The sequence below is a fragment of the Mustela nigripes genome, chromosome 3 (genome assembly GCF_022355385.1).
Source record: "Mustela nigripes isolate SB6536 chromosome 3, MUSNIG.SB6536, whole genome shotgun sequence".
NCBI classification, from domain to species: domain Eukaryota; kingdom Metazoa; phylum Chordata; class Mammalia; order Carnivora; family Mustelidae; genus Mustela; species Mustela nigripes.
The window spans coordinates 189,027,361-189,053,879 of NC_081559.1; the positions used below are offsets into that span (position 1 = coordinate 189,027,361).

General features: G+C 48.8%; 2 protein-coding genes across 2 annotated transcripts in view; one reads left to right on the forward strand and one right to left on the reverse strand.

Annotated features, from left to right (window-relative positions):
• SLA (Src like adaptor) overlaps nt 1-10,925 on the reverse strand; it is an 82,166-nt gene extending 71,241 nt beyond the window's left edge. Inside the window, exon 1 of the mRNA XM_059395199.1 lies at nt 10,782-10,925. The gene's annotated coding sequence lies outside the window, so the exon portion shown is untranslated. The remainder of the gene's footprint in view (nt 1-10,781) is intronic.
• Nucleotides 1-18,271, forward strand: part of TG (thyroglobulin) — a 236,969-nt gene extending 218,698 nt beyond the window's left edge. Inside the window, exons 46-49 of the mRNA XM_059395530.1 lie at nt 375-482; nt 15,560-15,694; nt 17,004-17,203; nt 18,064-18,271. Coding sequence (XP_059251513.1) covers nt 375-482; nt 15,560-15,694; nt 17,004-17,203; nt 18,064-18,164 — 544 coding nt within the window. The 3' untranslated portion in view covers nt 18,165-18,271. The remainder of the gene's footprint in view (nt 1-374; nt 483-15,559; nt 15,695-17,003; nt 17,204-18,063) is intronic.
• Nucleotides 18,272-26,519: the final 8,248 nt, after the last annotated feature.

Consider the following 26,519-nt stretch of genomic DNA (forward strand, 5'->3'; position numbering starts at 1 on the left):
TGCTCCAGGGTATGTTGTATTAATTTTACTCTGGAGTGTTTTGCTCCAGGGTATGTTGTATTAATTTTACTCTGGAGTGTTTTGCTCCCGATTCTCTAAAAATGATGTACCAGCAAGATGCTTGCCCCACGGGTTCCTTGTATAACCTTGGGTGACCTTGCCGGCCTACACCAGGCCAGACCCTGCACCAGCCGTGGAGCCAACTATGGCGAGAGGCACAGTAGGCAGTGCAAGGACAGGGCGTGGTGTCTGCAGGCCCCGTGCGGAGGCACCGGGTGGTCTAGGGGACTCTGGCCCGGGGAAGCCTCTCCCCATCGCAGTTGTCCATAGAATGATGCGTAACTAAACTCCCTCCTCTGCTCCCATTTGACCAGGGACTACTTTATCACCTGTCCCGTAATCGACATGGCCAGCCACTGGGCGAGGAGGGCCCGCGGAAATGTCTTCATGTACCATGCTCCTGAAAGCTATGGCCACAGCAGGTAAGGTGGCCGCGTGGCCGCGGCGGGCACTGGCAAGTGAAGGGGGTCAGGCAGGGCTCCGTGTCGATTCTGTGACCTTCAGGGAAGCCAAGAAGAGACGGCAGGACTGAGGTTCAAGTCCTGGCTCCCTGACATCGGACTTGTTATTTCGTGTCTGAAAAATGGGTATAATAATGATCTCTACTTTCTCTCACAGTATTGTTCGGAAGGGCGAGCCAAACCGCAAAATAGAGGAGGCACCTTGGAAGTCCAATGTTAGCTCTTAATGGATTGACCTGGCTTGGGGGAGGAGGCTTCTTTATTAATCCTACATATTTGTGCTGCTAAAACCTGAGCACTTAGCTTCACTAAGGAAATGGCTTTCCGAAGTATAAAAGGCTGTTGTGTGTATGTGTGTGTTTGTGTGTTTTTACAACAAAAGGAAAATTCTCTTTACGTCTAATCTCTATATCCTACTTCTAAAGTGCATTCAATATGCTTTATAATAAAAATCTCAGGTGCAAAAGCATAATCACAATGGAAACAAGAAATAATAAGTAAGTGAAAGAAAGCCCATGAGAAGCAAAGTGTAGTCCTGCGTGTTCCAGAAGCCAAGGGCAAGATTAAAAAATTAAAGAACAGTCCGAGCAGAGAGGCTGCGGGGCAGAGGACACACCTGAGGTCTGCCCGTTGGAGACCACTGCCAGGAGGTTAGCGGGCACACGGATGCCCAGGGCATTGGAGGAAGACTGTGGGGTCACGTGTTCTACCTCACCATGACCTTGCTGTCCTGAGCCATTCACCTATGTCAGAAAACCCCAGGCCCCTTCCCAGCTGGGCCAGCAGTCCCCGAAATCCGGTATGATTGCCATAAGTCACATCAGATGAGCCACTTCATGCTGGAAATTCCTGGGGAAGAGCTCATGTCCCACAAGCCTCAGGGTCAGCCCTCTGGGTCAAGTGTTCTCAGATAACAGAGGGTCAGGGGTCAGGGAAATGGGGCTTTAAAATGCTAAAATGCCAGCTTTATAGCGGGAGATCCAGCCCCACTGCCAGCCAGCTCTGCAAAGGTGGGCAGGCTCCTTTGCCTCTCTGACCCTCAGTATCCTCTTCTGCTCAATGAGGCCAATGGTTTCCCCTTGCAAGCTTGGCATTAATAATATCTGGCCCAGAAATTATGCTTTCACCTATGTTTCTTTGCAGTGACATCAAGGGAACTCTTAAAAACACAGCTAACTTCTCCTTATAATTGGCAACATCCCCATATGGTCTGAATGTGGCCGAAAGATCCCAGGTCCCAACCTTATGAGGAAAAGGGGCTTTGCAATGTGATTAGGTTAAATCTTCGACCTGGGAAAATTACCCTGCATTATCCTGGTGGGCTCCAGAGGTAAGCACCAGTGTTTTGACCAGAGAGGCTGGGGAAGGTACGTAGAATTGGGGGAGGCAACGTGACCAGGGAGGCAGAAATTGGAGTGGGACACCCATGAGCCGAGAAGCCGCAGCCAAACAACCCCCCCGGTCCCACCAGGTTCCAGGCGAGAATCCACAAGAGCTCCCGGGACCGGAACTGGCTTCTGTCCTAGGGCCCCCAGAGGGAGAGGGAGCGTGGCTCTGTGGACAACCTTGATTTTGGCTTCATGAGACCAGTTTGTTGTTTTAAGCCACCAAGTTCATGGTAGTTTGTTACCACAGTCCTGGGGAACTAACGCAGTCCTCACGACGCTCTCGTTTCCCTGGGCACCCACTACTTCCCGTGTCCCCCGATAGATTAGTGGGCTTGTTGAACACTTCACAGAAACAGCCAGAATCCTAGTGAGGCTGGCAGCGTTGAAATGGTCGCCGCTACTTTACAGATGGAGAGTCTGAGGTTCACGGAGTCCCGTGGGATTTCCCGCAAGGACCAGCCACAGTTTGTTGTCGAGCCGCGACGTGCTTACACCTTCTCGGAGCCCCTGAACGCTCTTCCCGCTGAACAGTGCAGTTCTAAGCAGACTGTTTTAATCCCAACCGCCCCCACGTTGTAGGAGAGAAAAGAAATGGCAAGTGCAGGTTCTCCTAAGAAGGCATGTGGAGAGAAGGGACGATGGCCAGAGCGGCGGTTTGGGTGGGGATGAAAAGAGCCCTCGTCACGCAGGGACCAGCCCTGGCTGGGGGGCCCAGCGTGGCAAGTTTGCAAAATATGCCTCAGCTGTGCCTCCCAAATGCCAGGGCCCGAGGATCCGAGACCCAGACAGGAGTCTTGTTCTCTGCCTTCCTCCCTATTCAGGCACAGATTACTGGTGTTCTCGAGGCGAGTCTTATCAAAAGCCTTAAAACGTGTGCATATGCCATTGGGTTCCAGAACAGTCAGTGGCAACCCCAGAGAGGCCTCTGCTCCCTGAGGACCAGAACGGCCAAAGCGGAATGAGACGGAAGGATCCATGTGATTCCACAGAATCAATAGTGCTTTTGTCCCACCCTGTGCGTTCCTGGGGCTGCCTTAGCCATGTCCCGCACACAGGCCGTTTATAACAATGGGAATGGATTGTCCCACAGTTCCAGGGCCTGGAAGTCTAAAATCAAGGCGTCATGAGGGTGCTCCCTCTGGAAGGATCCATTCCAGGCCATTCTCCTAGCTTCTGGCATTTCTCCTAGGCATTTCTTGGCTTGTAGATGACCACCTTCCTTCTGCCTGTCTGGGTCCAAATTTCCCCCTTTTCATCACAACACTAGTCCTATTGGGTTGAGGCCCACCCTGTGTCCTTATTTTGACTTAGTTACCTCTGAAAAGACCCCAGTTTGAAAGCAGGCCATAATCTGAGGTCCCAAGGTAAGGGCTCCAGGACATCTTTTGAAGGGGACACAATTCAACCCATAGCACCACCCTTCTTTCTAAAGTAACAGCCTCGCAGGCCAGGATCCTGAGTGGGGAGGGCCCCGAGGGGTCTGTCTCAGACCTAGACGTGAGGTGGTCCCCGGAGGTGGACTCTGCAGCGGACTCCGGACCACAACCTCATTTTCTCACGCCCAGCTTGGGATTCCCTGTCGTTCAAGAGCATTCCCTGGCCCTCCGGGGGCTCCCCAGACCAGGCTCCACTGTGCTGTTCCAGGGAACCGCCCCCTGAAAGGAAGCCACGCTCAGGAGCCAGACCCGCACACAAGTGCCTCCTGGCTCCTCACAGCCACCGCGCCTCAGGGCCTAGGGACCCTCCTGGCGAAGGACGAGGGGTTCAGGAAGTCACGCTGACGCCAATCCAACTGCCTCATTTGAAGGGGAAGAATGAATTCTTTCTGCTGTGGTTCATAGGCTCCTTGGGGCTCAGTTTTGCCATCTGCACAATGGGAACAAGGAGATGGGAAAGGTCAGGAGCACGGATGCCTCTCTGCTCTCTGTGGTGTTCTCACCCTGGGCAGGAGGAGAGCTACGTGCTCTATGCCTTGGAGCCTGAGCTCCGAGGAGAGCATCGAGTTTATGGAGGTTAGAGAGCTCAGTCCCCCGTAAGTGACATCCAGCTGTCACAGTCTACCATTTGGGAGGGCAGAGACACTCAGAGGCACCCATGCCTTTCTCAGGCCGAGCTGTTGCTAGGGGAGCTATGTGTATGGGGGCAGAAGGTATCCAAAGCACGTTCTGGACAAGCTTCCGTGTCTGTGTCTTCTCCCCGACCACCGTCACGGGGCGGTGCCATCCGGGTAGTAGATGCTGAAATCAATGAATGAATCACGGAAGCTAGCCCGTTTAATTGCTGGCAAGTGTATCCTTTTTGCCTGAAAAGACATCTCTCTCACTCTGCCCTGGAGCTCTCACACCTCTCACTTATTTCTGGCTCAAACCTACAGACTTAAAATATACGTGCCTGCCGTACGCTTTCAGCCATCTGTCTGGTACCTCCATTTCTGTGAGCATAGATTAGCTTTCCTGGCATAGCCAGGGCACAAAATGTAATACATTACCACTTTCTTAAGACTCCTGTTAATTGATCACCGCATGGCATGGTTCTGTAATGGCTCCTGGATTATGGATGAGATTTTCATCCCTGAGCTTGAGGACCAGCCTCTGTGAGGGAGGAGCGGGTGCCATGGCTGGGGGAGGGGACAAAGAAACTAAAGTCTACAGTGGGAGAAGCTTCCTCTTTAAGATTTAGATTCAAAGAAACAGACTACGGAAATTGATTTCATCTGACTCCTTCATTTAAGGCCAAGGTGAGGAGCCAGTCGCCGGCAGTCTAGACCCAAACCCTGTCACTTGTCCTCACTACAGTTTTTTTTTGATGGTACCCTCAACCCCAAGCTTGAGTGTCTGCCACTAGCTGTGTGACTGTGGGCAAGTTGCTTAGCCTCTCTGAGCCTCAGTCGCATCCTCACTTACACACAGGGAAAGTCACAGTTCTTGTTCCATAGTGTAGCTAGAAGGATTTAGAGGAAGAGTGGCTGCGTCTGGGATGTGTGCTTGTGTGTGTGTGTGTGTGTGCGTGTGTGGTTGTGTGTGTGTGTGTGTGTGTGTGTGTGTGTGAAACACATGGAATTTTTGGTTTCCAAGGCTACTAACATGAAGATAAAACTTACCAGCTTTCTTTTGCCCAGCTCTGCTCACTGGGGAGATTTGGGGCCAGTTTTGCCCATGGTTAATATCTTTAGCCCTCTGTTTCAGGAAGAGGAATTTTCACTCCTGACTATAATCCAGGCCCTCTCACGCTGCTGCTGCTGACATTTTAGGCCGGCTAATTGTCGGGGTGGACTGTCCTGTATATCATGTGTGGTGTTTAGCAGCACCCCTGGCCTCTGCCACTCAGTACCAAAGCACCTTCATCGTTGGAACAACCAAATACGTCTCTAGACATGGCCAGTGTCCCTGAGGGGCAAAGCCACGCTCTGTCGAGAACCACTGGTGGACTCCACTGAAACAGGGGTTGTTACAGACAGCACCTGAATGGAAGAGGCAGCCCATTGCCCAGACTCGTCCTTGATCAGTGCAGGACCCCTGCACAGACACTGCCCCTGACCCCACCCCACAGGAGCCCATTCAGGCAGACCATGAATGCACCGCGGGAACGGAGCATGGCAGGTTCTCCGTTACCGAGCTGGCTGGAAGGCTGACACGCTGCTCTCCTATGTTCATGTTGGCAGGGCTGTGGTCTGCTCTCTCCTTCCAAGTTGAAGGCTCAGGGGGATCTCTAGGCCGGCTTCCCTGCTCTGTCTCTACGTGCCACCTCCTGAATGCAGCTAGGATTCCCTCTTCCCCTGCCATTCCCCTGCTTTACCATCCTGCGGATTCTTTGTTGAAGTCCTTTTCTCGAACCAGCCCCTTCCAAAGGACACACTGGTCCCTGTATTTTCTTGGGAGGATCCCTCACCCCGTTCTCTGCAGCCCAGGGCCAAAGGACTCCCAGACCCTGTGGCCAGCCCGGGTCTGGGGGACCCAGCCCCCAGCCCTCTCCTGGGAGTCAGGTCCCAGCAAGTGTGTGTGTGGGGGCACTGATTTATTCTCTGACGTTACCTGTCCATGGACAGATCCACCGAGGTGCACCCCTTATGCATGCCTCTGGGCCGGTGACAACCTCTCAAAGCTTCTGCGTCCTCATTTGTGTGATGGAGCGGATAATAACACCACTGCAGGAGTGCGTCAGGATTAAATGAGAGTGCGTGCAGACTACTCAGCTAACTGCCCCTCATAAAGCCAGTGCTATGAGGTGACATCCAACACTGTTCCTGGGTAATGCTGGAAGAATCCACATTGCAGATGGACAGGTCCCAAGAAAACAACCGCCGCAAAGGAGGTAGTTTCTGGGTGCCAGCCACTGAAGGAGGAGCTGTGGGGGCCCTTCATCGTAAGCTCACTGGTGCTAGTTCAGAGTTTCCATGGAAATTCACTATAGGGCTGTGGGGGAGGTGGGGTGTTGTATGTGAACTGTGTGGGGCCGTCAGGGCCTTCCTTCAGAGCCCTTGATCCCCGAGTCCTGAGGGTTCATTCCCACATTTTAACGGTGCAGAAGACAGTTCAGAGAGATGGGTCTTAACTCCCCTTTGAATGGACATGGGACAGGGCTCTTGCGATGACACATCCATATAGGATGCCAGATAATTCTTTGATTTAGGGAGAAGCAGCTCAGCATAATGGAAGAACTCCCCCTTCGGAGTTAAATCAACTGGAGGTTTAATTCCGTCTCTTCCATTCATTAACTGTCTACGTTTGAGCAAGGTTTTTCTCAGTTTACCAACCTATAAAATGGGTATAGTTACATCTACTTCATAGTATGAAGATTCAAGTCAATGTATGTTAAACCTGGCATATTCTAGATGTTCAATATTAAGGTGACTTTTACCTCTGGAAAAACAAGGCTCTGAGAAGAAAGAAAAAAAAAAAAAGATGACTTAAGAGGCAGTCACGTTCTTTTTTTATACATTGTCCCAACCCTGGAAAACAAAGCCATAACTTCTAGACTCAAGACAATTTGTACACCACTACATTTGCATTCTAGACATGTGTGTGCATTCCAGCAGCCTTTAACACTCCAGATTCAAAATATGATCTTTTCAGTTGACTGTCTCCTGAAGTTTGTTGGAATTAGCAAACCAAAGAAAATATTAAGTGGTTGGATTCTTGAATTGGGTCCACTAGCCTGGCAACATTGATGGAGGTGAGTCATTTTCTAAAACCGACCACTCCAACCTAGTGATAAAGACATGTGCCATGTGTCCTTCCCAACATGGATTCAACAAATATTTGCCTGCTGCCTTCTATGCCACAGATCCTAGCAACGGACAGAGAGAGCCTGTCTTCTTGGTGTTAACTTATGTTAGGGGACACAACACACATTGTAAGCAGGGGAAGTTCAGAAAACTGCTTGACATGTATGAGAATAAAGAAGGAAGCCAGGGAGCTGGAGTCTGGTGAAGAGGGGGAGGGTGGTTGGAGGTGGGGGGGGAGGGGTAGGGTCCTGTAGTTCACAGAGGAGTTTGTAAACTGTGACAGGCAAAGAGATAGTATGTTTTCTGAGTGTGGTGGAAAGGCATTGGAGATTTTCAAGAAGGCAAGTGATAGAGAATGGGTCTTTTCTTTCCCACTCAAATCACAGCTCACTGAGAACCAGGTGGGTTTCTTAATGGAATGTGGAATAGAAATCCTGTTATCCAGGGTGATGATCAGCTGGTTCATCAGAAAAATCAGTTAAGATGGGAACTCACAAGAAATGAATAAGGTAGACATATTAAACTTCAACATGTTATCGTTTCTGTGTGCACTGAAACGTGCATTCATCTTTGAGTCTGTCAGTGCAGGGTCAGAGCCTATAGTCATAAAGTGCTCCCTTTGGCGGGGGGGATGTGCTATGGTGAGTGCTGTGAAGTGTGTAAGCCTGACAATTCACAAACCTGTACCCCTGGGGCAAATAATACATTATATGTTAATAAAAATAATTAATTTTTTAAAAAGGAAAGAGAAAGTGCTCCCTTTGAGATTCTTGCACAACCATGAACATAACGCATGGCCTATGATTCCCAGCTGTGATTTCTGGAAAGTGGGGTATCCACGTGCTATTTAATTAATTTAATTAAGTTCTATAATTACAGTGACAGATACAGCTGACATCAACAGGTTTGAGACAAACACAGCTGGCTCTTGGTAAACACATAACTTCCTGGTGGGAATGGACGCACCAGGCCAGGAAAATTCAGCCTTTGCAGAGCAGTGGTCATAATGCTTTATATGGGGAATAAAATGTCCAGGTTATGGGGTACCTGGCCAGCTCAATCCATAAAGCATGGGCTCTTGATCTTGGGGTCTTTGAGCCCTGTGTTGGTTGTAGAGTTTACTTTAAAAAAAATTAAAACAAATAAAATGTTCAAGTTAATGCACAGGTCCCCCGAGACTTCACCTGTGTGTACCACCCAACTTCGCTGGGCTTTCAGGACTGTGAAAATATTCAGGTATTTCATTTGGGGCTGAGGATGGAATTGTATCATTTAAAGTAAATTGGGGAGCTAATTTTTTGTTGTTGTTTTTGTTTTGTTTTTAAATATTTTATTTATTTATTTGACAGAGAGCTCACAAGTAGGCAGAGAGGCAGGCAGAGAGAGAGAGGGGGAAGCAGGCTCCCCACTGAGCAGAGAGCCCGATGCAGGGCTTGATCCCAGGACCCTGAGACCATGACCTGAGCTGAAGGCAGAGGCTTTAACCCACTGAGCCACCCAGGTGCCCCAGGGAGCTAAGTTTTTGAAGGGTCGCATAGTGAATCTTTTTGTAAAACAAAAGCCACTTGTAAAGCGTATGATTTCCTCCTGATACTTCATAGACAGAATCTGAACTTCCCCACATTAGATTTGCCCAAAGAGAAGCACAGTCACAGGTTTCTATTTGTAAGTTAGTGAACACTGCCTCAATCCCTCAAAAAAAAAAGAAAAAAAAAGAAAAAAAAAAAAAAAAAAGCCTGGGAAGCAGAAGGATTTCCATTCCTCCTTGTTCCTGATTTCCGTTGGAGGAAGTTATTTAGAGATGCCGGCTAGAGATAAGAGGGAGTATATTTTCTGGGGGTGAGGTCAACAAACTTCCTCCTGCAGGGAGAACAGCAGGGATAGAAATCTCTGGAACAACAAGCCCTCACATCAGTCAGTCAGATGCTCTGGAGCAGGGAGCCTCTCCACAGCACAAGGGTCTTCAACCCACGTCAGTGTAAGAACGACCCCCACTCGCTCTCCTCACCTTGAGGGGAGCCCCTCTCAGGTCACCGTGTTCCCTAATCAGCCCCGAAGGGCCATGAATGATGTGCGGGCAGCAGAGCTCAAGTCAGGAGCCTGTGCAATGACTCATCTCTGAAAAGTGGCTTGAGGCTGGTCGGCGGAATGCAGGCCTGGCCTCCCTACGGTGCGAGCCAGCGGGACTGAAGACGATGAGGATGGCCCAGGGGGAGGTTGGGGCGCGTGATGTAAGCAGAACCAGCCCTTTTGTCTCTCCCGGACTAATGCAGCAGCCCCTTGATTTCTCAGTTCAAGCCTTCCGTCTCACACCGCTCCAGGAGTGGTGCCAGAAGAAGCATAGCTTGCCGCTTGCTTGCTTAGAAGATGCTCATGTCCCCCCCATCTCCTTGAAGACGTGACCTTCCATTCCTCTGACCTTGGTTCTCGCACCTTCCACATAACCAGAGCCTGAAGGACCTCAGCGAGCAGCAGGCAGGGAAGTTGTTCCCAAACTTTTGGTTTACCTGGGCCTGGAAAGATGCCAGTTTCACTTTTTGGCGTGGTGCACTTCTCAGTACAAGGGAGGGGACCACCCCGAGTGGTGCACTTCTCAGTACAAGGGAGGGGACCACCCCGAGTGGTGCACTTCTCAGTACAAGGGAGGGGACCACCCCGAGATTTGGGGCCTCTGCTGCTTGTTACGCAGCATCCCGGCTCACAAAACCTTCCCCCCTAACCCTCTCACTAAACCCCCAACTTGTCTTGCCCGCACAAGTCAACCCGGAGAGGAATTCCTCTCTCTGACCTTCTGTAAGCCGCTCTCAATGCCCTTGCCTGAGACAGGCGCCATCACCCTCTCTCTTCTTGTGCGGTACTGTAAACAATCGCAGCATTTGATATCTAGCTATCCTCCATCTCACAACATCTCTTAAAAATGTCAGCTTCTCGGCATTTCCTGTGAGACTGTGAGCCGTGCCAGATGGCGGACTTAGCCTCTTCTCTGCCCAGCCCCTGTTCAGACCACCACACACAGCAGGCAGGGAGCTGATGGGCCCCAGTGAGGTCTTGTTCTGAGGTCCGGCGTTGTGCCCCCATAAACACACACACACACACACACACATACACACGCACACACCCAGAGTCATCCCCAAGACGTGGCCAGTCAGTTCCTCCCATACTCTGGCTCACGGTAGCATCTCCAACATCATCAGCGACCATAGCTCTTCCACAGAGGGATTTCCATCCACCACAGACAGGGAGCATCCAGGGGTGTTATGTGGAAGGCTGAACAGAGATGATCAGAGTGTGCAGAGAGGAAAACCAAGGCTCAGAGAGTCAGCGGCGGTATTGGGCTTGGAGCCCGGCTCTGGCAGCCCGGGCAGGGAGCTCTCCTCACCCCCACACCTACATGTGACGATGAGAGATCCAGACCTGGCCTGAGCCTGGGGCAAGTAACTGTCAGCTGAGGGAAAGGCTGGCTGGAGCCTTCTTACCAAAGACAGTAAGTGACGAGTAAAAGCTAAGTACCACCAGCTTGAGCACAGGCCCACGCGACTGCTGCGGGGCGGACGTTTGTGATCACACCTAGCACAGAGCACCCCAAATCGATAAGTATGAACTGTCAGCCCCACCATGGCCAATCAGCTAACAAACTTCTCTTTTTACCTTGTCTGTCCCTGGATTGTTCTTCTTCATCTCCTACTGCTGCCACAGAATCCGAATGCCCTCTTCTCCCTCCGGCAGTCCTGAGATTCTCAGCCAGGGCCCAGGGTCCTCCGATCCCAAATGCCCCCTTCCACAGCTCCCACTGGCTGCCCTTCCTCCAGATGTCTGCCTTAAACTGCTCGAAATAACTCCAGCACCCTGATAAAGATCAGCCCTGCTAAGGAAAAAACAAAGCAGAAGTCTTCATACACAACAGGCTCTTAAATTAAACAGCTCTGATGAGCTGGAAGACCAGGTCTTTTCCCAAAAGCAGTGCCTTGTGACCTGCTGGGGCCTCACACAGACCTGCTGGGGACTCATACAGACCTGCTGGGGTCTCTGTGACAGCTGGAGGTGACCCGAGCCCATTCACAAGGGCCATCTTTCCCCAAATCCCAAGGCCCGTGGTATCATCTTGGTAGGTTGAAATTCTCTGTGGCAAGAATACTTACACCTTGGAAATTGGCAAAAATTGGCAATTGTTTTATTTATTTATTTATTTGTTTGTTTGTTGATGGGGGCTTAGGTCAGAGGGAGAGGGAAAGAGAGAATCTCAAGCAGATTCCTTGCCCTGTGGAGAGCTCAATGTGGGGCTCGATCTCATGACCCTGAGATCATGACCTGAGCTAAAATCAAGAGTCGAACACTTAACTTACTGAGCCCCTCAGGTACCCTAGAATGATGTTATTAACCAGCACACTGTTGGCACAGATCTTCTCAGGAACATGAGAAAAGCTAGAAGGCTCTCCCAAGAAAGTGTTGATATACAGTGTTACTCTGTTCCACATGAAACTCATGGCCCTCTGGAGCCTTACAATGGAAGTCTCAGATTAAAGACCCTCATTCTTGAGTTTTCAGGTGTTTTTCACAGCTAAAGAGGAAAAAGGAATGAGTGTCTGAGCTCAAAACTGAGCAGGAGATTTGAAATATTATTGCTCCTCTTCCCTGGCTCTTTGGAAGCATTGTCCAGTCACCATGTTGCAGATGAGAACACTGAGGTCCAGAAAGGTCATGCATCTTGTCCAAGCCTTCACAGGTATTAGGTGACTGAACTAGGGTTTGGACTGTGTTCACCACACTACTTCTTTCTTTGGAAGAAATGGCAGACAAGGCCGCTGTAGCAGACAGAAATGCAGCCCCTTGATATGTTGGTGTCCTGATCCCCAACGCCTGTGACTGTGGTACCTTACACAACAGAGGGACTTGACACATGTTAAGGCTCTCCAGATGGGAGATTATTCAGGATCATCCGTGTCGGCCCAATGTAAAGACCTGAGTCCTTCAAAGCATCAGAGGGAGGGAGAGGAGTGTGTGGGAGATGGCATGCTGGATTTGAGGATAGAGGGAAGGAGTCATCAGTGGTGGCCTCCAGGAGGTGGGAGTGACCTTCAGCTCATGACCAGGGAGAAAACAGGAACCTGGGTCCTCCACCTCAAGGAACCAGATTCTGTCACAACCCATGCGTAGGAGGCAGCTCCTCCCTCAGAGCCTCTAGAAGGAACAACGTCTGCTGACACCTCGATTTTAGCCCAGGAAGACCCGTGCCTGCCCTTCGAACTCTGGAAACAGTGAGATAGGATGTGGGTGTTGATTTGAGCCATTTTGTGGTCATTTCTTAGGGCAGTGGTGGAAATCTCACGTGGCCACTTTCCCTAAAGGGCCTCTGAGAAGCAGACCACTTCCGTCCTCCACACCGCAGGGGAAGGAGCTAAACATGGTGGGGCAGTGGAGGGCACAGGCATCCCCTGTTGAGGTCGGGCTGCCAGGTTCCTCTGCAGCTCACACAGAGTAGGCGGCCCCTAAGGCTATGCGTGAGGCCAAGGGCTCTGCTGGCCTTGGAATCACAGGCTCTGCGTGAGTCTGGCATCGCCACTTCCCAGTGGGGCCTTGGCGAGAAAATGGCCTCTCTGAGCATACTTTCCTCCAGTGTAAACACTCTACAAATTACTCCAAGAATGTCTACTCTCAGGACCGTGGAGATAATGAGGTGAAGAGTGTACCTAAGGACTGATTTCTGTTGCCCTTACAACTTCTTCTTTTTTTTTTTTTTTTTTTTTTTTTTTTTTTTTTTTTGCTCTGTATTCCTTTCCTTTCTGTGTCTTATATCACTGAGAAGCCAGGCCATTAGTACTTCTTACCGATCCGCAGCCCCTGCCCACAGGTAGACAGAGAGCGGGATTTGGGGTCTGGGGGACTCAGCTCTAGATCCTGGTTCTCCCGTGTTAGAGGCATGTGGCAACCTTTCTGAGCCTTGGGTCATCACCTGGAAAATACACAGATGATGTTATTTCTGTCCTTGGTGGGTCCCGAATGTGGGTGGTCCAACCCCGGTACCTGGCACGGCACAGCTGCTCAGGAAATGGCAACTGGAAACAGGGACTGAGTGGAGCTGGCGACCAACAGGTCACCTTGGCCAGTGCAGACTCTGGACTCTTGTCTGTGCTTGACCACAAATACTTCTGGAAGGAACTCAGCTTCTCAGAGATGAGGAGGTTTAAATGTTGATGCCATTGCTCCGTCCTGCTCTCCTTTGTGAGTTTAAAACTTTCCTAAATGGGTGGAGGGTGCCTGATGCTGGTTGCAAAGGGACGCCATGGTGTATGATTGAAATTCTTAGCTCTGTTTATCTCACATGGTCTCCTGTCCATTCTACGACACCTTCCAGTGTGGAGCCGTGTTGATGCACAATGACCATGATCATAATACTCGCCGGCGCTTGGAAATGCACTTGTCACTGGTTTGCACGTGCTCTGGTAGTTCAGCCTGGCATTTAATGATGAGCAAACTAAGACCTAAGTCAAGTGACTCACCCAGGGTTATACTGGCCCTAAGTGACCGAGCTGACTGAGCTGAGTGATCAGTTCCAGGCTATTCCCTCTATGACCTGTTGAAAGTCATATGCACCCCTGGCAATCATGCTTATGTTCGGTCCCAGGAGGAATTCCAGCCCCTGCACCCTTCAGAAGTCCATCCAGCCCGAGCCCTTTGGCAGCACATGCGTGCAGTGGGTGTCTCTGCCCATCATGGTCGACAACCCTGGAGAGCCCCCAGCCTGAAATGCTGCTGTTAGCCTGATGACAGCTGCTTACACAGCAAGTAGAAGGATAGTGGAGAAAGAATACTCCCCTTACCTTTCAAACACCCACTACATTGACCGTCTTATTCTGGTCTTCACGATGACCCCACAAAGCCAGCATTTAATTATGTAACTGCTCCAAAAACGATGAAGCAGGGAATCGGGGAGGTCATATAACTTGCCACAGGTCACCAGCTTGGAAGTGGGGAGGCCTAAGACCTGGGAAGGGGGCCCTGGGGTGGGTGCCTCCCATTAGATTTTGCCCCTAGCCACGCTCCTGATCCGACTCTGCTATTCGATTCACTGCATGCCTCTGGGAAGTCAGGAAACCTCTCTGGACTTTGTTTCCTTCATCTGTAGAATTAGAGTTGGCTCTTGCAATAAATTGGGGCCAACTAGAAGGTTGGAGAGGTCTGTCTCTACAGAAGACCATGCTCACTTCTGACACCATGTGCAATTGCAGGGTCTTCCCCAGACCACCCCCTGGGGTGATAATTCTCTAAAAGACAGACCTCACTGAAAGCTGCTGTACTCATGGTTAGGGTGATACAGGGAAAGGACGTGGATGGAGACCAGACAAAGGAAAAGTGGCATGGTGTAGAGCCCAGAAGGGTTCCAAGCACAGAGCCCCACAGTCGCCTCCCTATGTGGTCAGGGGTTACTCCGTTGGCACAGATATGTGACAGTGGACATGGGGTGGCCCCAACCAGGGCAGCTCACCCAAACTTGGCTGTCAGAGGCTTTATTAGAGCCTTGTTACTTAGGTGAATTGACTGATTCATTGCCCATGGTTAGTCTCCATCTCCAGGTCCACTGGTACCATGTGGCCCTAAGTCACATGGTCTTTTGGCATGACCAGCCCCCACCCTAAGGCTATCAAGTGGAACCCCATATATGGAAAAATCCAGTGTGGGGAGACTCTGCCCTAAACAAAGCTATGACCATAGGTGCAAAGGCCCGACTTCTCTTTGGGAGAAGTCTAATTCTTTGCTACACAATGAAGTCCCTTCAAGCTTTCCCACTCTGACGCTCCCAGCATTCACCCCCATGGCCCCGGGTTCCCCTGGCCTGGCCTCCGCAGTGCCAGCTCCAGCCCTGTCCACCCCAACCAGTCATCTGTCCTGCACACACGTATTCCTGCCTGCTGCTGCTTATTATTATTCCTTTCACTCATAGTGTCTATGAACTGACTAACAGTCTTGTGCTGGGTGCCGGACTAGGGGTGGCTAGGTGGATGAATGTCATCCTTGAATAAGTGTGAGAGTGTAAGTCTATGAACAAGGGCTAACACAGAGAAGGGCTTGAAACAGAGGCTCTTTTGAACAGAAAAACGTTCTCTTGATGCCGCAAGTATCATGTTAGACTTCGGTCAAAAGAGCATCCTCTCGGGAAGTTGCTTACAGGCATTGTTTCTGGAGAGGTAAGTGCTCAGCTGTGGGCGCACTTCAACCAGAAGGGGTCATCGCTCTGCTCCAAGGGGGCATCGGATTAAAGGCCAATCCAAATCTCAACGAAACAAACTAAGTACTAAGCCAGAATCTTAAATATAAAGACAGAAAAGTCCTCATTTGGGGAGGAATATTGGGTTTTAGCTCTTTGGCTTTTCTGGTAGTATATTATTCCTTTAACTTTTGCTTCTTCTTGTTTCTGCGTGTTTCCTCAGCCTGGACTTGCTGGCAGATGTTCAGTATGCCTTCGGGCTTCCCTTCTACCCTGCCTACGAGGGGCAGTTCACTCTGGAGGAGAAAAGCCTGTCACTGAAAATCATGCAGTTCTTTTCGAACTTCATCCGATCAGGGTGAGTGGACCACATGGGCCCACTGCGGCCATCACGCCTGCCTCCCTCCCTAACCCCCCTAGATGTTGTGGTCACCTGCTACCGGTCTCCTTGTCTCGGTCCCCCTCTTCTAGCCCAAACCACGTCTGTGTAGGTTCATCTTGGCATAGGGAAGCTTCCACCCACACACTGCCTTATTCAGCCACATTCTCTGGCTTTAGGTCAGGGTTTCTGAACCTCAGCACTGCTGATGTGGGGGCAGGTAAGTCTTTGTGGTGAGGGCATCCTGTGCACCCCGGGGGGCTTAGCAGCTTCTCTGGTCTCCACCCACTAGATGCCAGTAGTACCTCATCTCACATTGTTTGTGAGAACAAACTATCAGATGGTGCCGGATGCCCCGTGGGGGGCACAAACTCCCCAAGTTGAGAACCATGGTCTTAGGTGATCAAATTCAATTAAGATGTTCAAGACCCTTCCTTATCTACCCTGGCATCCCTGCATACCTCTACTCTAGCCCAGGTGGCATAGTCACTGTCCCCACTTCCAAGGATGGCTCCCTCTTTACCTCTTTGCCAGACGTCATCCATAACCTACTGACAGTCGGAAACCCAAAGCCCAACCATAATTAAAAGCGGGGCAAAGTAGAACTTTATCTAGTTCATTGTGGGAGTTAGTGGCAAGACTTTTCTTCAAGTTCAGGTTTAGAAAATGTTTTGCTGGGGAAGTGACAGGGAAGCTGGGTCTTGAAGGACAACAGGATATTCAGACACAAGGTGCCGGACAGTAGAAGAAGCCTAGGAGAGGAGCATACAAGCAAAGTCACTTCGGGTGGAAGGGACGAGAAACAGCCTATTTGGTGAATGTCAGGAGGTCAGGTGGGGCTGGGACGAGGGGCTGGTGGCAGGCTGGAGAGGTGCCAGAGTGTGACAAGGGATGTCCTCACCCTCATAGGGAAGATGGATTACAGGGGGTAGATAAGCTGGCTTGGTTTGGGGCCCACCCTCCTTCCCAGGCCTGGGACAAATGGAGGCATTCCAGGGACATTCCAGGGACTGGTTGTGGTGTTCAGATAGAAGGGCACCAGGATGGAAGGGGACATGGTGACCTTGTGTGAATTCCAGAAACGGGCCTTTCCACTTTCCATCATTTGTAATGCGGCAGATCAGAACACAGCTGCAGAAATTGGCTCGGGCAGGTCCAAACCCCGCTTTGACACCTAAAGGCGAGGGACTTAGTCCTTGGACACCAAGTGCAAGTGGAAAGAGATCCCAAGTGATAAAAGGAAAGCCATGTTTCTCTCATGGATGTTTCTTTCTTGTCATTTACCCAGAAATCCGAACTACCCGCATGAGTTCTCAAGGAAAGCCCCTGCGTTTGCAGCCCCCTGGCCGGACTTCATCCCGCGGGCTGGCGGGGAGAACTACAAGGAGCTCAGCGTCCTGCTCCCCAATCGACAGGGCCTCAAACGTGCTGACTGCTCCTTCTGGTCCAAGTATATCCAGTCTCTGAAGGCGGCAGCGGCAGCGGCAGGTGGGGAAGCCAGAGCAAACAGAGGCTGGCAGAGGGCGGGCGGGTGGTTCATCCCCAGCATCGACCGAACTCACTGTGCGGCAGACCCAGGTTGTGTGCTTGGAGCCACTGAGTCATGGAGTGCCATCAACACAGCCCTTCTCCATGAGGAGCTCCCAGTCGGGGGGTGGGGGGTGCTCCTGTTCTGATGGGGGAATTTTCAGAGAGATTAAGCCTCAGAGCCAGGACACCAGGGATCTAGGGGTGGGATGTCTAGCTGGGGAGAAATAGGTATTATTACCTCTAACCCCTGAAGTGCACTTCCTGATGAGCCGGTATTAAGGAGATAAACCGAATCATAATGAGGGCACTGGGAATACAGAATGAATGCAATGCCCTTAAGAAGCTTCCAGGAGAGCGGGGCAGTGAGTAACACAACCCAGAGAATGGCTCTCATCTGTCCCCACCCTGCGATGGAAGTCTGCACCCAGGCCAGTGGGAGCCCCGTGGAGGGAGGGTCTGAGAAGGCTTCCCAGGGAGGTGGATGGTGGGGCTGAAGGTTTTCAGAAGGACATGATTTTTTTGTGCGGCTAAACATGGGAGTGCAACATTCAACAAGAAAATGACCTTGACCACCATGTTTTAGACCCTCCATGCTGAATTTAGCCTCCAAGGCCAAGAGGATCTATGTTAAACCCAAGTCTTATTATACTCTTAGCATGACCCAAGAGCCTGGTGATGAATCTGGTACCCGACCCCTGGAAATGCCCCTCCATTGAACATTTGTAGGGAAGACCCATCAGAGGCTGAGGTCTCTTAGGGCCAAGGGGGAAAAGACAAGGGAGGAGTCCAGATCTGAATGGACCACCCTTCTATTTCAGATGAAGCCAAGCAGGAGCTGTCGGCAGAGAGTGAAGAAGAGGATGGGCTGGTTAACCCTAGGCTGGCAGGAGAGCCAGGATCCAAGAGCTACGCCAAGTGACTGTCTTCTAAGACCCTCCTGCCTAGCCTGCCAACTCCATCTCTGGCTGCCACAAGGCATGTTATTCTCTAAAATAGCCACTAACTTTCAATAAAGTGTCTACATGCCGTGAAGCATTGGTGACTCAGATTTGTTAATTCAAGACAGTCCTGGGGAGACACCAAACTGTGTTTTAGTGAGCTTCCTAAGGCTTGAATTCCAGGCTACCATTTCCTTCCAGCCAATATTTGTGGAGCATTCTATGTACACCAGGCCTTGTGCTGATTGCAAGGGAGACAGAGACCCTGCCCTATAGATGGAGAAAAAGGCAGGTGAACAGCTGTGAACAATAACACAAGAAATGCGGATGCATTGAGGGCAGGCCACAGAGTGATACAATCCCACCTGCGTGTTAGAAAGGATTTTCAAGTGAAGGTTCCAGAATGGAGATGGGAGACCAACTAGGCTGGTCCAATATTCTAAGCAAGAGACAATGAGGTCTGAGTCCAGGTAGTGAGGGTAGAGGTGGGGAAGGCAGAGATCTGAGAACTCTTTAGGAAGCAGAATTGATAGGACTTGATTGAATGTGAAAGGCTTGGGGCAAGGAGACAGAATTATTACCCTAGTTAGGGTTGCTTTGGGCTCCCAGATCACCAACAGATTTCATCATTTATCCCTCTAAGGGACATACTCATGAAGGAGAATCTAAGACTGTCTCTCTTTTAATCACACACACACATGCACACACACAGAAAGGGAGAAAATTAACCCAAAGTAAAAGCAGATGGAGTTGGTTAACGTCCTCCATGTCATTTATAAAGTATGTCAGAAGATATGTTGACACACATCACCTCATTTGAGCATAGACAAAATTCAGTACTTGTTCATATGTTGGGAACATCACCCCCATTTTGAAGAAGTAGAAGGTGGGTCTCAGAAAGGTTTGTGACATGCCTAAATTCATACAAGGGGGAGGTGGAGAATCAGAGTTCAACTCAGGTCTTCTGATTTCTCTATTTCCCTGCACTTCCTAGACTTTGGATAGGTCTACAGCCAAACTCTGTGTCACGTAGAACCTACTGAAACTACTGAAAACCTCAGGTAACCTCTCATCTGCTTAGAGGATCAATCAGGATAGTTCAGTGCAAGTAGCAAACACCCAACTACAGTGCCTTAACTGAAGTGTACTCCAGGAGGGGGATGGTCTGAGCATTGGCCTTCCTCTTTGCTGTCTTCATACATGGATGATGCCTCATTTCACTGACACAATATGGTTGCCACTGTTCCAGACATCACATTTGCTCCTGAAGGCATCTGCACTGGAAGCGCGCAAGGCGTGGTATGGAGGGACTTTCCTTTAAGCATCTTTTTATTTTCTTGGAAAAATTTCTTTCCCAGAAATTCCCAGCAAGATTCCCTTTACATTTCATTGGCCATAATGGTGTTGTGTCCCTACTTTTAGATAATAACGCACAATAGAGAATGGGCTTACCATGATCCGATTAAACAAACATGACTTACTCCTTAGAGGATATTCCCTAGACATACTGCTGTTCCAACAAAGCTGGGGGACAGTTAACAGCAATGAACGGAGAGATACTTACAGGGTAGAAGCGTAGGGATTCCTCATCCACCAACACCTTAGTGGGGGCTGTGAAATAAGATCTGGGCCAGGAGTTCAAAGTAATGGAATGACTTGGAGTAATACCTTTAACCCAGTGGTTCCCAGCCTTGGCCAACAGCTAGAATCATCAGTGTCCTTTTACAAAATCCCAGTACCAATGCCACATCCCAGAACAATTAGATTGGAATCCTGGAAGGGGGTGGGTGGGGACCAGGCATCAAGGATTCCAATGCACAGGTAAGAATGGACCCCACTCTTAACTTCTCTGATCTTTGTTTTACTTAATTGTAGAATGAATTCCATTAAGTTTACTGGATGAGCAATGCTTCACAAGGGGTATGCTGGAAGCATTTTTATTTCAGTTTAGTATCCATTTCGGGTAGGCAGAATAATGTCCCTCCCCAAAAATGATAGCCCAATTCCTAGAAACTGTGAATGACCAAGACTATACTCTAAGTGGTATTAGGTCAAAGATGGAGTTAAGGTTGTCAATCAGCTAACCTTAAGATAGGAAATAGATCTGTGATTACCCACTCAGGTCCAATGAACAACAATGTAATAACAATTTCCAAGTGGGTTTTCAAAAGTAAAGGAGGGAGGCAGGAGAGGCGACCAGAGGGCTGTCAGTGTGAGAAGGACTTGGCCCCAAATTGCTGGTGCTAGAGATGGAGGAAGGGATTGTGCGGCCTCTAGAAGCTGAAAGAAGTAAAGAAATGCCCTCTCCCCTTCAAACTCTAAAAAGGAATGCAGCCTGCTGACCCCTTGATTTTAGCCCACTGAGCTTTAGGTTGGATTTCTGATCTACAGAACTGTGAGATAACAAATTTCTATTGTTTTAAGCCCATAAATTCATGATGATTTCTTCCCACATTCATAGAAAACTAAAATATTGTTATCTCTATCAGAGCTATAGTTTATCCTGCCTTTGAACCAAACCTCAGGCATCACTCATTGTTTTCCTGATCATAAAAATTCTACTCCAGACCAATATTGAAACACCAAATCCACCACCAGTAGTCCTGGACATGGGTCACTCACGTTCTTTAATGCGGCTGGAGTGGGGGATGTTGGTGGAACCAAGTTGGGCCATCCCCTTTGTTGGCCCTGCACTACCGTCTAGTACCGGATGCCACCTGCTATTTGCTCTCAGTCTTTGAAAACTGAGCTAGAAAACATCTCATTTTAACATCCTGTTGTAATAATAATGCCTACTTTGCAAATCCGCCCTGCAGATTAAGGGCACTAAAGTATGTAAACAGAAAACAGTGAACTAGTGTTCCCAAGCCCTTATAGTTAACAGTCCATTCAAAGCATCCACTACAAGCCAGTCCACAAGAAAGCTATAGATGGGAGATTGATAAGAGATCCAAAGGCCAGGCTGTCTGAGCCTCTGCCTGGAACAGCTCGCAGAAAAGAGCGACCAAAGAGGCAACACACTGTAGTTAGATGGTCTGAGCTAAAGGGGGCCTGAGCCCCTATCTTTTTTTTTTTTTTTTTAAGATTTTATTTATTTATTTGACAGACAGAGATCTCAAGTAGGTGGAGAAGCAGGCAGAGAGAGAGGAGGAAGCAGGCTTTCTGCTGAGCAGAGAGCCCGATGTGGGGCTCAATCCCAGGACTCTGCGATCATGACCTGAGCCAAAGGCAGAGGCTTAACTCACTGAGCCACCCAGGTGCCCCCTGAGCCCATATCCTGATGAAGAAGTGACAGCCAGAGAGAAGGTATGCATCCCAAACTCCCAGATCCAGCCCCTGTCTGGGCTTGTTTCAGAAAGGCAGCCCCATACTCCCACTCTAGGACTTCCTCCTACACCAGAGATTCATCTGGAAGTCCTTGTCCATGCCCAGATGGGATGGGCCAGCAGGATGGGTGCAAAACAGCCATAAGACATCACAAACTCTTTTCCCCTTGGCCAAGATCGGGAAGGCCACAGGACATGCAGTGCCAAGGCCAGGGTCACTGAGAAGTCAGGAGGTGAATAGGGCAGCATCTCACCCTGGGAACCCAAATGATCTTAAAGATTAGCTAAAACAGGAGTCAAGAAAGGAAGTGAAGAAATTCACCATCAGTCCAGTCATTCATCTGAATCAGCTTCCTCTTGAGCTGGAAGCAGACCTGAAGGACAGGAGAAGGCAGTCAGTGACTTTCTCAAAGGGAAGTTATAACATCAGCCTGCATCCTCTGCCTCCCAAGGCCCTGCACAGAGGCAGCTGAATGGCCAGAGCTCCGGACGCCCTGTGGCTCCCCCTGGAGCTGAGAAGGCGAGAACAACTCCTCCCAGACCATCCAAGACCCCCAGGCAGTGGTTCTAAGACAGAAGTCAGCACATGAAAATCAGAGTCTCCTATTTTTAGAATCAGAGATTCCAATTATTTTTTTCAGAATGAATAGGTCTAGGGCAGGTTCATAAATCTGTATTTTCAATTACACAACACCTGTACCCAAGCAATTACCTCCCATGGCCCCCACCTGCCATCATCCCCTCTGAAGCAGCCCCTTCTTTTCAGAGTTCCCCTCTCTGTCTGGTGACCCGCATGACTCAGGACAGTGTGACTTTACCTGTTTTCTGTGATTTATCCACTTGATGCCAGGCGTTGATTCCCTGCAGAGTCCAGTGAGGGTTTTACCCACTCAGTCCCCCCTCAGGCTCTCTACATATGTCTCCAAAAGCAGGATGACAGTATAATTCTTATTTCCTCTTTTGGTTACTTCTATAATTCTTTGTTTGTTTGTGTTTGTGTTTGTTGTTGTTGTTGTTTTTTGAGAGGGTTGGTGGGGGGAGGACCAAAGGGAGAGGGAGACAGAGAATCTAAAGCAGGTTCCATGCCCACTACAGAGCCTGATACGGGGCTCAGTCTCACAACCCTGAGATCATGACCCGAGCCAAAATCAAGAGTCGGAGCCTTGACTGACTGAGCCACCCAGGTGCCCTTCTTTTGTGATTCTTATTGTATTTTTCTTATTCCATCAATGCCCCAACAGTCCCTAGCTGGCAACTTAAGTGATGAGCCTGTTGGCACCCTTTAACCTCCCCTTTTCCTTTTTGTTTCTACTGTCCTGGTTTGTGGTTTCCTTTGTCCTGTCACATCATCTAAATCTTCCATGCTTTGTTCAATAGGGTAATTCAGACCCTTAAAAACCTGCTAACTTCATTTGCCATATTAAGAATTTATTTATATATCACAGGCAAGCACTGTGCTAGCATCACACCCTCTATTCTTTTAGTTAAGAATGTAACCCCAGACCATTTCCACAGCCTTGCATCTAGACTCAAGATCAAATGATTTTCTTATATGATACTTTACCAGTTGGTTAACATCATGTTATGTTTTGGAGCGATTTCTGTTCAGACCACGATATTATGGCAAAGTTTCTTATTGCACCTAGCATTTATTTTTTATTTTTTTATTAATTTATTTTTTATTTATTTTCAGCATAACAGTATTCATTATTTTTGCACCACACCCAGTGCTCCATGCAATCCGTGCCTTCTCTAATACCCACCATCTGGTTCCCCCAACCTCCCACCCCCCCACCACTTCAAACCCCTCAGATTGTTTTTCAGAGTCCATAGTCTCTCATGGTTCACTTCCCCTTCCAATTTCCCCAACTCCTTTCTCCTCTCCATCTCCCCATGTCCTCCATGCTATTTGTTATGCTCCACAAATAAGTGACACCATATGATAATTGACTCTCTCTGCTTGACTTATTTCATTTAGCATCATCTCTTCCAGTCCCGTCCATATTGCTACAAAAGTTGGGTATTCATCATTTCTGATGGAGGCATAATACTCCATAGTGTATATGGACCACATCTTCCTTATCCATTCGTCCATTGAAGGGCATCTTGGTTCTTTCCACAGTTGGGCGACCGTGGCCATTGCTGCTATAAACATTGGGGTACAGATGGCCCTTCTTTTCATGACATCTGTATCTTTGGGGTAAATACCCAGGAGTGCAATTGCAGGGTCATGGGGAAGTACAGAAAGGGAAATCAGAGATTCGATTCCATTTACTATAGCACCAAGAACCATAAGATACCTGGGAATAAACCTAACCAAACAGGTAAAGGATCTGTACTTGAGGAACTACAGAACACTCATGAAAGAAATTGAAGAGGACACAAAAAGATGGAAGACCATTCCATGCTCTTGGATCGGAAGAATAAACATTGTTAAAATGTCTATACTGCCTAGAGCAATCTATACTTTTAATGCCATTCCAATCAAAATTCCACTGGTATTCTTCAAAGAGCTGGAGCAAATAATCCAAAAATTTGTATGGAATCAGAAGAGACCCCGAATTACTAAGGAAATGTTGAAAAACAAAAATAAAACTGGGGGCATCACGTTACCTGATTTCAAGCTTTACTACAAAGCTGTGATCACCAAGACAGCATGGTACTAGCATAAAAACAGACACATAGACCAGTGGAACAGAGTAGAGAGCCCAAATATGGACCCTCAACTCTTTAATCAAATAATCTTTGACAAAACAGGAAAAAATATACAGTGGAAAAAAGATAGTCTCTTCAATAAATGGTGCTGGGAAAACCGGACAGCTATATGTAGAAGAATGAAACTCAACCATTCTCTTACACCGTACACAAAGATAAACTCAAAATGGATAAAAGACCTCAACGTGAGACAGGAATCCATCAGAATCCTAGAGGAGAACATAGGCAGTAACCTCTTTGATATCAGCCACAGCAACTTCTTTCAAGATATGTCTCCAAAGGCAAAGGAAACAAAAGCGAAAATGAACTTTTGGGACTTCGTCAAAATCAAAAGCTTCTGCACAGCAAAGGAAACAGTCAAGAAAACAAAGAGGCAACCCACGGAATGGGAGAAGATATTTGCAAATGACAGTACAGACAAAAGGTTGATATCCAGGATCTATAAAGAACTCCTGAAACTCACCCAAAACAGACAATCATATCAAAAAATGGGCAGAAGATATGAACAGACACTTCTCCAAAGAAGACATACAAATGGCTATCAGACACATGAAAAAATGTTCATCATCACTAGCCCTCAGGGAGATTCAAATTAAAACCACATTGAGATATCACCTTACACCAGTTAGAATGGCCAAAATTAGTAAGACGGGAAACAACATGTGTTGGAGGGGATGTGGAGAAAGGGGAACCCTCTTAAACTTTTGGTGGGAATGTAAGTTGATGCATCCTCTTTGGAGAACAGCATCTAGCATTTATAATTGCTGTTTCTCTCCCTCCCTTCTTTCTTATCCTCTTTCCCCTTGAACCCTATGATAGCATTCTATCTTCAACGAATGTGTGTGCTCTTAAACCACACTTAGTGAATCTTAGCCAGGTTTGGAAATCATAGCCTTAAGGTTTTTGAGATAGAGGAAAGTATTTGGTTTATGGAATCAGACAGAAGTTTGAGTTCTGACTCAGCCACTCACCAACTGAATGACCCAGAACAAACCCCTTCCCCAATCAGGGCATTAAGCTTCAGCTGGAAAATCTGAACAACTCATCACTCTCCTAGTGTTGCTCGGAGGTTTCTGTGGGGCAAGAGAAATGAACGCCCTGCATTATTAGAAATTGGTGAACAATAATTAGATGTTTTCCTTGCCAATATATATTTAGTCCAGTTCATTCTTCACTTTGTGCCAGACCCTCAGCTCAGTGCTACAGTACAAAGATGAATAATTCCACTCAGACAAGTATGCAGCTGGTCACAGTACAGTGGCATATAAGCAGCGGCTGGGGTAGACCAGATGTTTTGGTAGCTGGAAGAGGAGCACCTAAGTCAAGCCAGGAAATGTTCTCAAGAAGGTGACCCCAAGTGGAGTACAAAGGACATACAAAGCTAAGTAGGACATAGAAAGCTTAGGGGTGTGGGGTTGGTGTCCTAGGCAACTCCCCTGTATGAGCAATCTTACAGGAGCCTGAGGGTGTGACAACACCTGGCAAGCCTCCACATATTTTGGAGCTGCCTTGGTCATGCCCAGACACAAGGCTGCCCTCATTTGCTGAGGGGGAGCCTCAGGTCCCTTCTGAGTTCCCTGTCCTTCCAGGGCTCCTGGGTCCCTGCCCATACTCCTCTCTTTCAATGGACCTGCATCCACCCAATGAGATGCTCAGCTTTCTATCTCCAGAGCAAGACTGCCCAGTCTACTGCTGTGCTCTGGGCACCCTCTCCCAATTGTGCCCCTGGGGGACAAACATTCTGGGCCTTTCCCATGTTGGAAAATGAGTGTCACAGTAAGGAAATAGACAATGGAGTTAACCATGAAACTTGAGGCTTCTACCAGCAGGAATCTTCTCCGGAAGTGCTGGCTGGCCTGGGACAGGGTCTGCATTATAAGGGGTGAAGGGACCCAGTGTCTACCTAAGGCTTTTTCTGGTCCTTTCAATAGTGACCTTGGGGTCCCCTCATCCTCTTTTTCCCTTCTCATTAAAACTGAGGCTCATTAGGTCTTCTCTGCCTCTGAATGAGACTTGCTACCTTCTTCCCTTGCCCTCACCCAGCTGTCATGAACATCTTTGAGTCCAGGTGTGTGCTAGGCCATAGGTGAGGGAAAGAAGAGGCACTCTGGTCCCCCTCATGAGGAGATGATGTTTGTGTGTATCTGGTTGATCAGCTGAACCAGCCATGGAAGAACTGGAGAGAGCAGGGTTCTGGGTAGAAGAAATAGCACACAAGGTCAAATAAGGAGAAATTGCGCCCCCCCCCCCCACTCATCCAGGCAGAGGAAGACCTGGGAGGCCCAGAACTATCCC